Here is a 13812-nt window from a genome sequence, read left to right as displayed (position 1 = left end):
TCGTGGCAGGAGAGGGCTCTGATGGAGTGGTCTGCCCAGTGTGTGGGTCGATGTTTAGGCGTTTCCGTAGGGGGCTACCTCGGTGGAGAGTCCAAACCAGGTGCCCGCATTGCACGTTCCCCCTGAGTATGGGGATTTGGCTATTGTGTTCAGTAAGTCGAGGGCGACGCAGTTGCCTCCCCATAGGCAGGGAGATTATGCGATAGACCTCCAGGCAGGAGCTGCGCTCCCACGGAGCCATGTGTATCCTCTGTCTCAGGAGGAGAAGAGAGCTATGGAAACGTACATAGACAAATCTCTGAGACAAGGATACATACGGCCCTCCACTTCCCCTGCGTCCTCGAGTTTCTTTTTTGTGAAGAAAAAGGATGGAGGATTACGCCCGTGCATTGATTACCGTGGTCTCAATCAGATCACGGTGAAGTACAGTTATCCACTCCCGCTGATTGCGACCATGACGGAGTCATTGCACAGGGCGCGTTTCTTCACTAAATTAGATCTCAGGAGCGCGTACAACTTGGTGCGCATTAGGGGGGGCGATGAATGGAAGACAGCCTTTAGTACCACCTCGGGCCATTACGAGTATCTTGTCATGCCATACGGGTTGATGAACGCTCCTTCAGTTTTCCAATCCTTCGTGGATGAGATCTTCAGGGACATGCAGGGGCAGGGGGTGGTCGTGTACATCGATGACATTCTCGTGTACTCGCCTACCCGAGTCGACCATGTGGCCCTGGTGCGCCGAGTGTTGCGGAGACTGTTGGAGCACGACCTGTATGTCAAGGCAGAGAAGTGTCTGTTCTTCCAGGAGTCGGTCTCCTTTTGGGTTATCAGTTGTCTGCGTCAGGGGTGAAGATGGAGGTAGACCGGGTGTCAGCCGTGCGTAATTGGCAAACGCCAACCACTGTGAAGGAGGTGCAGCAGTTTTTGGGGTTTGCGAATTATTACCGGAGGTTTATCCGGGGGTTTTGGACAGGTGGCAGCTCCCATAACGTCTCTTTTGAAGGGGGGTCCGGTGCGTCTGCAGTGGTCAGCCGAGGCGGACAGGGCGTTTGGGAGGCTGAAGGACCTGTTTACCTCGGCTCCGGTGCTGGCGCATCCGGATCCCTCTTTGCCATTTCAGGTAGAGGTGGACGTGTCAGAGGCCGGTATAGGAGCCGTGCTGTCGCAACGGTCCGGCGCGCCACCTAAACTCCGCCCCTGTGCTTTTTATTCCAAGAAGCTCAGTCCGGCGGAGGCGAAACTATGACGTGGGGGACAGGGAGCTGTTAGCCGTGGTACAGGCCCTAAAGGTGTGGAGGCACTGGCTTGAGGGGGCTCAACACCCTTTCCTCATTTTGACGGACCACCGTAACCTGGAGTACATCCGGGCAGCGAGGAGGCTGAACCCTCGCCAGGCGAGGTGGAATATGTTTTTGACCCGGTTCACATTTAAGATCACGTACATCCCTGGGTCACAGAACGGTAAGGCAGACGCACTGTCTCGGCGGTATGACACGGAGGAGAGGTCCGTGGAGCCCACTCCCATACTGCCGGAGTCGTGTCTGGTGGCACCGGTAGTGTGGGAGGTCGATGCTGAACTCGAGCGGGCTTACGCACCGACCCTAGTCCACCTCAATGCCCGGAGGGTCGGAAGTACGTTCCGCTCGAGGTTCGGGATCGATTGATCTATTGGGCTCACACGTCACCCTCCTCTGGACACCCTGGTATCGGCCGGACAGTGCACTGTCTTAGTGCCAAGTACTGGTGGCCCACGTTGGCGAGGGATGTGAGGGTTTATGTTTCCTCCTGCTCGGTGTGCGCCCAGTGTAAGGCGCCTAGACATCTGCCTAGGGGTAAGTTACTACCCCTGCCCGTTCCACAACGACCATGGTCTCACCTCTCGGTGGATTTCCTCACTGACCTTCCTCCTTCACAGGGGAATACCACTATACTGGTCGTTGTGGACCGGTTTTCTAAGGCCTGTCGTTTGCTCCCCATGCCGGGCCTTCCTACTGCCCTGCAAACCGCCGAAGCACTATTCACCCATGTGTTCCGGCACTATGGGGTACCCGAGGATATTGTGTCTGATCGAGGTCCCCAATTTACCTCCAGAGTCTGGAGAGCGTTTATGGAGCGGTTGGGGGTCTCGGTGAACCTCACCTCGGGTTACCACCCGGAGAGTAATGGGCAGGTGGAACGCGTGAACCAGGATGTGGGTAGGTTTCTTAGAACATACTGCCAGGACCGGCCGGAGGAGTGGGCAAGATCGTTCCCTGGGCCGAAATGGCCCAGAATTCCCTACGCCATTCCTCCACTAACCTAACCCCTTTCCAATGTGTGTTAGGTTACCAGCCAGTTCTGGCACCTTGGCAGCAGAGCCAGATCGAGGCTCCTGCGGTGGATGAGTGGGCGCGGCGCTCGGAGGAGACATGGAACGCTGCACACGTCCACCTGCAGCGGGCCCTCCGTCGTCATAAGGCGAGCGCCGATCTCCACCGCAGTGAGGGACCGGTGTACGCAACTGGTGATCGAGTCTGGCTCTCTACCAGAAACCTGCCCCTCCGCCTGCCCTGTCGGAAACTGGGTCGGCGGTTTGTAGGGCCATTTAAAGTCCTGAGAAGGTTGAACGAGGTGTGTTACAAATTACAACTACCTGTTGAGTATAAAAGTTTTAACCCCTCGTTCCATGTGTCTCTTCTCAGGCCGGTGGTAGCTGGCCCACTCCAAGAAAGTGAGATCAGGGAGACTCCTCCGCCCCCATTGGACATCGAGGGGCACCGGCGTACTCCGTGCGGTCCATCTTGGATTCGAGACGTCGGATGGGGGGTCTCCAATATCTAGTGGAGTGGGAGGGGTACGGCCCGGAGGAACGGTGCTGGGTGCCGAGGAGAGACATTTTGGACCCGTCTCTCCTGACGGAATTCCATCGTGGGCACCCGACGCACCCTGCTCCGCGTCCTCCTGGTCGTCCCCGAGGCCGGAGTCGGCGCACGTCTGGAGCCGCGCGTCAAGGGGGGTACTGTCACGGTTTCGGCCGAGGCTGCCTCTCTTCCTTGCTCGGGCAGGCTTCGGCGTTCGTCGTCTCCGGAATACTAGCTGCCACCGTTGCATGTTTATATGTTCGTTTGCTTTTGTCTGATTGTTGTTACACCTGTTATCGTTTAGTGTAATTAGTGTCCTATAAGTTCTCGTTGTGTTTGTCTAGTGTTGTGTGTGATTGTTTTAATGTCGTGCCGGTAGGCTGTATTTCTACTGTTTGCTCGGTTGAGCTATATTCTCCATTGTTTGGAGTGTTTTTGTCGCACCTGTTAGTGCGCCCGTTATTTTCGCCTTCGTGCGGAGTTTCGCCTCAGGGCGTTTGTTTGTGATTGTTTTTCGTGTGCATCAACTAAAGTCTGTTGGACTAACGTTCTGCGTCCTGCGCCTGATTCCACCACCACACCCACCTACATCTACCTTGACATGGATAAGGTGTATGTATACTTCCGACTTCAACTGTATATGGTGGATGATGACTATGGTATGGAAAAGGGCATTGGCAATAACATCCTGTCTATTTTGCCATAATTTCAGATAGCATTATACGATCAAATGCCTCCAATCAGTCACGATACACAACCAAACCCTTAAAGGAGGACAATAATTGCTTCTAAAGGAATTCAATTGAACTCCCAGTCCCCTGTCAAAGGCAGACTAAAGCTCTGGCCGTCTCCGAATACCCATACTTGCTAAATAGTAGGCCGTTTGAGTATGCAAAAAAATAAAGTTTAATAGTATGTGAATTTTCGTAAATCGAGTATGCTTTAAATGCCAAGATGTTATACTCATTTCGGCTTTTCATCTAGTATAATTCGCTGCACACTTTTCTGGAATTTCACAGCCACAATGTATTGGAAGAGGGGGGATGCCGAGCGTTGATAGCTAGATCTCTTCAAGTAAACAATCTCAAATGTAAGTAGCTTTTGTTCTGCTTAAAATGATAATCAAATCAAATCAAATGTTATTTTCCAGATGCGCCGAATACAACAGGTGTAGACATTACAGTGAAATGTTTACTTACAAGCCCTTAACAAACAATGCAGTTTAAGATTTTTTTTAAAATAGCAAATAATTAAAGAGCAGCAGTAAAATAAGATAACAGTAGGGAGGTTATATACAGGGGGTACCGGGACAGAGTCAATGTGCGGGGGCACCGGTTAGTCGAGGTAATTGAGGTAATATGTACATGTGGGTAGAGTTAAAGTGACTATGCATAAATAATAAACAGAGTAGCAGCAGCGTAAAAGAGGGGGTTGGGGTGGGGTGAGGGGGCAATGCAAATAGTCCGGGTAGCCATGAATAACTGTTCAGAAGTCTTATGGCTTGGGGGTAGAAGCTGTTAAGAAGCCTTTTGGACTTAGACATGGCGCTCCGGTACCACTTGCCGTGCGGTAGCAGAGAGAACAGTCTATGACTAGGGTGGCTGGAGTCTTTGATAATTTTTAGGGCCTTCCTCTGACACCGCCTGGTATAGAGGTCCTGGATGGCAGGAAGCTTGGCCCCAGTAATGTACTGGGCCGTACACACTACCCTCTGTAGTGCCTTGCGGTCGGAGGCCGAGCAGTTGCCATACCAGGCGGTGATGCAACCAGTCAGGATGCTCTCCTGATGGTGCAGCTGTATATCTTTTTGAGGATCTGAAGACTCATGCCAAATCTTTTCAGTCTCCTGAGGGGGAATAGGCTTTGTCGTGCCCTCTTCACGACTGTCTTGGTGTGTTTGGACCATGATAGTTTGTTGGTGATGTGGACACCAAGGAACTTGAAGCTCTCAACCTGTTCCACTACAGCCCCGTCGATGAGAATGGGGGTGTGCTCAGTCCTATTTTTTTCCCTGTAGTCCACAATCATCTCCTTTGACTATTTCACTGTAACGTTACATCTTTGAAAACAGATCTGCATCCTGCTGCCTGCCATGCCTTTAGCTAGCTATGTGCTTTAGTAGGACTAGAAGTTATAACTGTTTGAACAGTAACGTTAGCTACAGGGTTACTTGCTTACTGTTGAGAGACAACTTTATATTTAACATTAGCCTAGTTAGCTAGCTAGCTACTTATTGTAAATACCAGGGCTTGTGTTCAAACTGTTACAGGGTCTGATGACAATACCAGGCATTTAATTCAGGCAGTAGAAATGCAGCAAAAAAAGGTGTTGTCATGTGGCCATAGTTAGCGCTCTTGCCACTTCACTATGAACTGCGACTAGCTATAGCGAATGTTAGGACTGCGTTAGCCTAGCTACATTCCTATTTTCCACAGCGGTGCTCAACCCAACACTTCTCTTTTCTTCTATTCCTCCTGATTTGTCACGTCAGTTTATTTGTGTTGATCTGATTGTAATGTTCATGCTATGCAATATTAGTCTCTACCTGAATGGTTACAGCTTGAATGGGTCTAGCTAGGTTCATTGCACATAACCTGTTATGGTGAAAGTAATGGTAAGCTGCACTTGTTACTGTTTCACCTTGCCACTCCAATTTGATAAAGTATGTGGCAGTCTAGACTTCTGAAGAAAGTACACACAACGATAACTTTGATCATGTTTTGGTTAATGTTGCACTTCATCTTATGTATTTTCAGGATCTATGTGAAGGAGTGTGAGCTGGAGGGGCAGCTGTTACGTGCATGGGTGAAACAGAACTGGGAGAACCATTAGCAACAATACATGGTATGCTACTGTATGTTATCTTTACATGTATTGCTGAACTTGCCTAATAAAGTTTCCCTTTTCTCTGACAGCAACAACACTTTACCTTGTTCCTATGCTTCACCGGCACATTAATGTAAGTGTGAAGATATACAGTGCCTTCAGAAAGTATTCATACCCCTTGACTTATTCCACATTTTGTTGTGTTAGAGCCTGAATTCAACATGGATTCAATTGTTGTTTTTCTCACCCATTTCCACACAATACCCCATAATGACAAAGTTAAAACATGTTTTTAGAAAGTTTAGCAAAATTATTGAAAATTAAATACAGAAATATCTCATTTACATAAGTATTCACACCCCAGAGTCAATACATGTTAGAATCACCTTTGGCAGTGATTACAGCTGTGAGTCTTTCTCGCTAAGTCTCCAAGAGCTTTGCACACCCGGATTGTACAATATTTGCACATTATTCTTTAAAACATTGTTGTTGATCATTGCTAAACAGCCATTTCCAAGTCTTGCCATAGATTTTCAAGCCGATTTAAGTCAAAACTGTAACTAGGCCACTCGGGAACTTTCTATGTCTTCTTGGTAAGCAACTCCAGTGTATACAGTGGGGAGAACAAGTATTTGATACACTGCCGATTTTGCAGGTTTTCCTACTTACAAAGCATGTAGAGGTCTGTAATTTTTATCATAGGTACACTTCAACTGTGAGAGACGGAATCTAAAACAAAAATCCAGAGAATCACATTGTATGATTTTTAAGTAATTCATTTGCATTTTATTGCATGACATAAGTATTTGATCACCTACCAACCAGTAAGAATTCCGGCTCTCACAGACCTGTTAGTTTTTCTTTAAGAAGCCCACCTGTTCTCCACTCATTACCTGTATTAACTGCACCGGTTTGAACTCATTACCTGTATAAAATACACCTGTCCACACACTCAATCAAACAGACTCCAACCTCTCCACAATGGCCAAGACCAGAGAGCTGTGAAAGGACATCAGGGATAAAATTGTAGACCTGAACAAGGCTGGGATGGTGCCACTCCATCACCCCACCGGTCATCATCTCCTCCTCTCCCTCCCAGAAGGGTCCAGATGTGGTGGCGGGAGGAGGATGTGACTGCCAGGGAGGCACGCCTTATGGCCATTTTAGAAGCCATGATTAAGAAGTAGTTTTATGTATTTTATTTATAGCTATTCAGTTATTTTCTACAGTTTTTGGTGAAGTCCTTTTTTAAACCCAAAGTGGATTTCTGTTCTCATTAAAAAGTGTTTCTTGTTTGTAATAAACATTTGATACCGGTACATCTACTGTTGGTGTGTTTTACTTTCAACTTTTCAACATTCAAAAATGCACTCGCACATCTGAGCATCTTATTGCAGGTGCATGGTAACAATTAGATAAGTTGAAAGAAAAAATAAACCTGAACACTTCTTTTGCATGTATTACTTTTATTGAAGCTTGAGTGTCAGACCTTCGTCAGAGCTTTTTGCTCAACTAAACTAAATAAACCATCTTTGGTATAATAATAATTGATTACGCTTTTCATAATCTCAAATCACATCAAAGCAAAAAACAAACAAGCAATACATAATGTGTAGCCTAGCTATAGTTGGCTAGGTCAACCAATAGAGGCCAAGTCTGAGTCCATGCATCCTCCAAAGATGGAGAGGGAATGTTCATGGGGCTTGAACAGAGGAAGGTGGTCAGGGATATGGTTGATGAAGATGAAGTCTGGTGACGATTTCCCCAAATACAGGTGTGCCAAGCTTGTAGCGTCATACCCAAGAAGACCCAAGGCTGTAATCACTGCCAAAGGTGCTTCAACCAAGTACTGAGTAAAGGGTCTGAATACTTATGTAAATGTGATATTTCCGTTTTTTCTAAAAACCAGTTTTTGCCTTGTCATTATGGGGTATTGTGTGTAGATTGATGAGGAAACAAATTCATTAAATCAATTTTAGAATAAGGCTGTAACGTAACAAAATGTGGAAAAATGGAAGGGGTCTGAATACTTTCCGAATGCACTGTTTATCGGTCCGCTAATACAGCACTATTAAAGGCCCAGTGATTTTATTTATTCATTTTTTCAGGGGGTGCTGCTGTACCCTCAGCCCCGGCATGTAGGGGTGCTATGGTAGTAGGCAAGCCAGATTTCGGACACGGCCACTGGATTCCTTATTCCACCACACGCTCACATCAAAAGCAATAAAAGGGGAAAACTTTTTCCAATTGTCTGCAAGAGGCCTCCTCAGTCATCAACATAGTGCTTTGTGTGCGCTACTTCCTAGTCCTCTGACGGCAACTCACTTCTGACGGCCAAGTTCACACGTTTAGTCCCCAATCTGCTGTAGGATATCTGGCCCATGTCGCCATCTAGGAGGCCAGGGGAGGTATGGCGGGTGTCAGGGTGGAAGCAGGCTGTGATTGATTCCCTCTCCCACAGATGTGACATTGTGTTCCGACCATCTGATGTGGATCACAGGGAATGAAAGGCAACAGGCGGACCAGAGAGCAGAGCGAGGGGGGAAGAGCTTGAGACAGGGGTGAAACAAGTCCAACGCTCTCTGAAGAGAGCCCTGGCCTCTCATGTCTCCACTTGTTACCACCCTCTCGCCGAGCTGGAAGGGTGGCAGGGAAAGGGCATAATGGGCTACTTTCAGAACAAGCGTTCCCTTTGGCTTGTAACGAGACTGCTGTAATGCCACATAGAGTTCATCCCATCAGAGACACACAGGATAGAGTCGATAAAATCACAGGCACAGGGGCAGAGAGATAGAGGAATTGAGAAATGAAGAGGTGAGTATGTAAAAAGTTAGCCCACGTGAAAGTTCAGCAATCAGCTGGTGTGTGTGTGTGTGTGTGTGTGTGTCTGTGTGTGTGTGTGTGTGTGTGTGTGTGTAGTGGACAGCCATCATGGCCACACACACACAGTGACACACACAAACCGCACTCATCATAAATCAGGGAGATGCAGATCTCTCTCTGCCTCCCACTTGCATCTCAGACGGGGATGTGTTTTGTCTGTGTTGTTGGTGAACTTGAATGGGAGGCAGGAAAAACACAGAGCGAGAGAGAGTGTGAGTCGTGAGAACTCATGAATTTGTGTTTGAAATGTGAGAGAATGATGGAGCAGAGCAGAGAGAGAGAAGAGAGAGATACAGTCTGGCACAGAGACAGACAAGACTGCCTGCTAGCAGTGCGGTCAGCCTCAGACAATCATTGGTTCCCTCTTTCTTTCTTTCTGGCTGCCTGGCTGTTTCTGTTTGTACGGAAGATTTGGGATTCCCGGGCTTTGCAGTTCTTCCCCAGCAATTACCTGCCTGACAGAGGGACGATCTGAGCAAACAGACGAAGAGATGGAGACGTTGCGGAAACAGGACGACGGCCATCGCACTGCCATCTCCTCTCCTCCTGCACGTCACTCTGTTATATTGTGTGTGTGCTCATAACATAAAGACAGCCAAACACTGTCTATTAGTCCACAAGTTTCTCATTCTCTCTCTACACTACCACAGGCACACAAATAAGCCATTATTTCATTTTCCTAAGATAGTAGCCTTTTCAGTTGGCACATTTAATGAATTTATATCCATTGGTATTTTGTATAATTAGGCTACAGCGGGCTGATATCAAACCTGGACACATATTTACTCTAAATATCAGTTTCTTGCTTGGGAAAAAGTCCCCCTCCAGTCCTACCTATTGCTTTTCTCCCTCTCCATCCCCATGAGAGCTAAATTGCTTTGCTCCAGGCAGAGAAAATATGGATGGTTAACTTTCCCCACAAGGTCAAACCCTCCCTGAACAGAGTTAAGACTTGGGTTGACCTTACAGTCCATTAAAGTGAACCGCTGAACCACAGTCATCAAGGGAGAGAGCACTGGAGATATGCTCGCTCCCAGCTTTGCTTAGTCTTACAGAAATGTGTTTGTGTGTGTGTGTGTGTGTTTGTGTGTGTGTGCATGTGTTTTCGTCAGCAGCATCATTTACAGGAAGTTTTTACTCCAGTATGGCTGCCGTCAATAACAGCTACACCCAAATAAACTCTTAAGAGCACTCTAACATCGCAGGGTTGGCTATCTGCTTTGATATCTTCCCTTCATTATGCCACTGGAGAGCAAGACTTTCAACTCTTCCAACAACCCTCCACCAGCTAATATGTCCAAAGTTACTCCATAGTACTGGACAAGCAGCTCATCATAACATGTAGGAGGATACTGGGGTCAAGCCACCTGACCTGTGTGTTTATGGTCCGGGGCTGAGCATTGAGAAGCAGCGTGTGGGTGAGAGATACGCAATTAGGGGGAGCATCAGGTCCGTCCAGAAAGGCTCAGAGCTGACATTGGGTGGAGCGCTGCACCCCTCACAAAGTGGAGAAAGATAGAGAGATAGAGAAATAAGAGAGAGCGAGAGCGAGAGAGAGTGTGTTTCAGATAGCCATCAGCACTAATGACTGGCTTCCATCATTACTGTCATCATTACTGGCCCTAAGTTGGCCTTATTGTGCTCCTTCACCAGACATAATTAACACTAGTTCTGGATCTTTAAAATAAATACAAACCTTCTCAAAACACCAAACACAGAATGTTAGGAGGAATGTGGTCTAGCCTAATCTGTATCCAAAACGTCAATGCAAAAGTAGGCTAAAGGGTTAAGTGAGGGCATGGCTGGGGATTGTTTGTGGGTGAGGGACAGGTGTGTTTTTACTTTTTGGCTTAGCTAAGCTTGATAAGATCACAAAAACAGAGGTATTTTCTACCTTTGTACCTTTGTTTTCTAGATGTGTGCGTTCGCATCGTGAATTTTGGCAGTGTGTGTGTGTGTGTGTGTGAGTGTGTGTGTGTGTGTGTGTGTGTGTGTGAATGAACTGGCCAAGGGCAGCGGAGTGTGTGTAGTCCCCGTCCCTGCACCTGTTGCTGCAGTAATAAATGGAGTTGACATGCGGCCATGGCTGTGTCCCTTTCTTTTTGCTGGATCAGTGGAGTGAGCTGCAGACAGAGGAGAGGAGGGTCACTGAGGTGGGCACACCTCCTGTCTGTCTGTAATCAGGCACCAAGGTAACGCTTACTCTCCCATTCCCCCCTGAATGGTCACTTTAACATTCCCCTGGACAATATGACCTTAAAGGACCATGCCAACACCCCCATCACGCTCACACTTCAGGGCGGCTTAGAGGGGACTTTAACAGTTCCATAAACGTCCAGAGCAACAAATGTATCTGCTGTGCTTACTGACTCCCAGGTGCTAACAGAGAATTTTAACTATGACTTCTTGTATTGCGTCTACGGAAGAGAGGCACATCACTTTCTTTACCTTTATCTTTCCATTTTCATTCAAACCCACCTGCACTGTGCTGAGCCTTTTGGGGAAATACTTAGACAAGTGCATAAAATAGAATATGATCGCTTCACAGAAATAGATAGAGAAATAGAAGGGAGAAAGAGAGCCAGAGAGATAGAGAAATATGGGCTCCTGCACCTCCCGGCTGGGCTGTGCTGTACTTATTCGGAATCATCGCTGAGGCTCTCGACTGCTTAGCGTTTCATTTCTAATACAGGGATTTATGGTGAGGGGGAATACAGCATCAGCTTATTCTGGAGGCAAACTTGGCGCCCTGCCTGAGCTATAAGAAAAATAAGAACTTGGATGTTGTGTTGTCCTGGCTTTGGTAAGCGTTGCTGTAGCGTTAGAGGAGAGTCGGAGGGCGATCTGATTCCCTTGAAGAAGCGGGCCAATAGAGCCAGACAACTCTAGCGGTAAAAGTATGGGACACAGTCTCTCCAGACACAGAAGGAATTAACTTGTATTTCTCCTTCATTTACATGTCGCAGCCAGCGGCCTATTAACTCTATTTTCAATCTAACAATTTATGTTTGCGTCTGCCAGCTTAGCCAGACAATTGCAGTATCAGTGGAAAGAAAAACTCTGTGAGTTTAGCAGCAGTATTGAGACTATGTTATTAACCTGAGAATGCAGATGATGTCATACTCATAGCAAAAGGTGTGTAACAAACATCTGGCCTCATCACACAATAATAACCATGTAATCTATCAACAGCAATAAATATGAAAAGTAAAGCTCCCAATCGTGATGGTTCAAATTCTGAGGAAAAGCCAGCCATTAATTCGGCACCTGTCTCTGCTTGAACCTCGCCCTTTGATGGAGAGAGAAATGAGAATGCGCAGCAACTGGGAGTTCATGGAATGGAGGACACCTTCAATGCAGTTGTTCTCCCACAAGTCTAGCTTACTAGGAATCCAGGTCTAAAACAATACCATTGAAGGAGAGAGGAGATTCAGCAACACTTGGAGGACAATGGAATTCAATAAAAAAAATTGCTAAAAGTAGAACCAACACATTTTGGCTTTCAACAGTTTTTTCCAACACAATGCCATTAACAGCAACTGTTGAGTGCACACCTTTGTAAAATGTCACCATGTTTCTATGTTATCAAATCTAGGAATTTGCGATGACAAGATGTAGCCTTTTCCAATGATGAGCAACAGTAGGCCTACCAACTACCAAGGTTTTGAAAATTGGTAGCCTACTACTTTAATGTGTCACTTTCAGCCATATTGCCCTTCAGCACTTTAAATAGAGCAAAGTGTGATTGAGGGAGGCAGCTGCTCCAAGTTATCAGTCACTCCAAATTAATGCCAGATAAGATCTGCAGCGAGCTATCAAAGCAGGTATAGCCTACATGAGAGGCTGTGTCAAAGGGAAACGGGGAGGAAACATATCTCAAAGAAAATGCTTCTAAATTGCATTCCTATCGTCCAACACCACCCTTGTTATTCAAGTTAGACGCTGACTGTTTCAGTGATGCTCTGAGAGCTCAGTAAGAGCTGATTGCCTTGAGAATCCTCCCCTCACACCGTTCGTTCACCCACATGAACACAGAGCCAAAGAAACGCTCAACTTGGTATCTGAGCGGAATATAGATGTGGCTGTAGACAAGAGTTAAGCCGTGATTTGCACATAGCTCCACACTTTACCCGGTTCCGCCCATTGGACGCCTATGTGAACGGCATCCGTAAACCGACTGACTGACCACTGCAGACTAATGCCAAACTCGACACTCTCCCCAAGACGACCAGGTGCCACAAATGCGACATGTAACACATTGTCAGTATTATTCATCGACTGCCTCCTAATCATATCTTTCGTGGTATTAAGTTATAAAGTTACTGTATGTGTACCGTTCTGAAATTATTAGACTATATTGGCTTCATTTAGTTTCTTTTTAAATAGAGATTTCATTCAATCTATACAGACAATCATTAAATATCGTAAGCTATAGCCTATGCAATGCAAATAACCATTACCCCTTTGCCGTTCATTAAGTGGCATGTTAAAGATCAGAATATAAATCATTGATAAAGATCAGAATATAAATCATTGATGAACAGCTGCGGGAGAGCGCTATGCAATGCCACATAAAACACTCCGGCTTACCTGTGAGACAAGGAACGCAATGAGGATGCCGATATCAATCTCCATGGTCTCAATTCTCTGGGAATAAAATTCAAAACAAGGTACAGGTTTGACCAGCTCTGCTCATAATTCCAGAGTCAAACTGCCAGTGCGAGAGTAAAAGAGCTTGCTGCGAGCTGCCAACTTCCCAAATAGAACTGCAGCCTCTAAGCATTGGATAGAGGCGCGGAGACCACAACCAATAGATTTATAGGGGGATTTTTTATACCCGTCGGCATCTGTATCAATCAGAAACATTATAGGGTCCGAATTGTATTATATATAGACAAATTACATGTACTGATTCACATTCATATGTGTTTGAATATTCTATTATATATAATTAGTCAGCTTATAAAGCTTGGATGTAGGCAAAAAAAAAAATCGATCTGTAAATAATAGGGTTATATGTCTGCATATCAGATGAGAAGATGTATGCCTTAATGCAAGATGTGTCATTTAAAATGAAAGAGCGAGAGAACATAACCTATATCACATAGCCTAATAAAACGTGTTGACACATGCACCGTTTCATGAGACGACATTATTGAAGAAGCATTGGCAGAACCGTACACCTTTTTCTTATTCTCATCTCACTATTTGTAACGATCCCGGCAGTCTGAGTCGGGTCCTGTCTGTGGACTAGTTTTTC

The 13812-nt window shown here is 46.2% G+C and overlaps 1 protein-coding gene across 1 annotated transcript in view; it reads right to left on the bottom strand.

Annotated features, from left to right (window-relative positions):
- Window positions 1-13317, bottom strand: part of LOC121576676 (cadherin-13-like) — a 670880-nt gene extending 657563 nt beyond the window's left edge. The window contains exon 1 of the mRNA XM_041890029.2: window positions 13143-13317. Within this exon, the coding sequence (XP_041745963.1) occupies window positions 13143-13187 (45 nt within the window). The 5' untranslated portion in view covers window positions 13188-13317. The remainder of the gene's footprint in view (window positions 1-13142) is intronic.
- Window positions 13318-13812: the final 495 nt, after the last annotated feature.

This window comes from Coregonus clupeaformis, chromosome 29, assembly GCF_020615455.1.
Source record: "Coregonus clupeaformis isolate EN_2021a chromosome 29, ASM2061545v1, whole genome shotgun sequence".
Taxonomy (NCBI): Eukaryota; Metazoa; Chordata; class Actinopteri; order Salmoniformes; family Salmonidae; genus Coregonus; species Coregonus clupeaformis.
The sequence above is the reverse complement of the archived record's forward strand: the minus strand, read 5'-3'. Positions and strand labels throughout refer to the sequence as shown.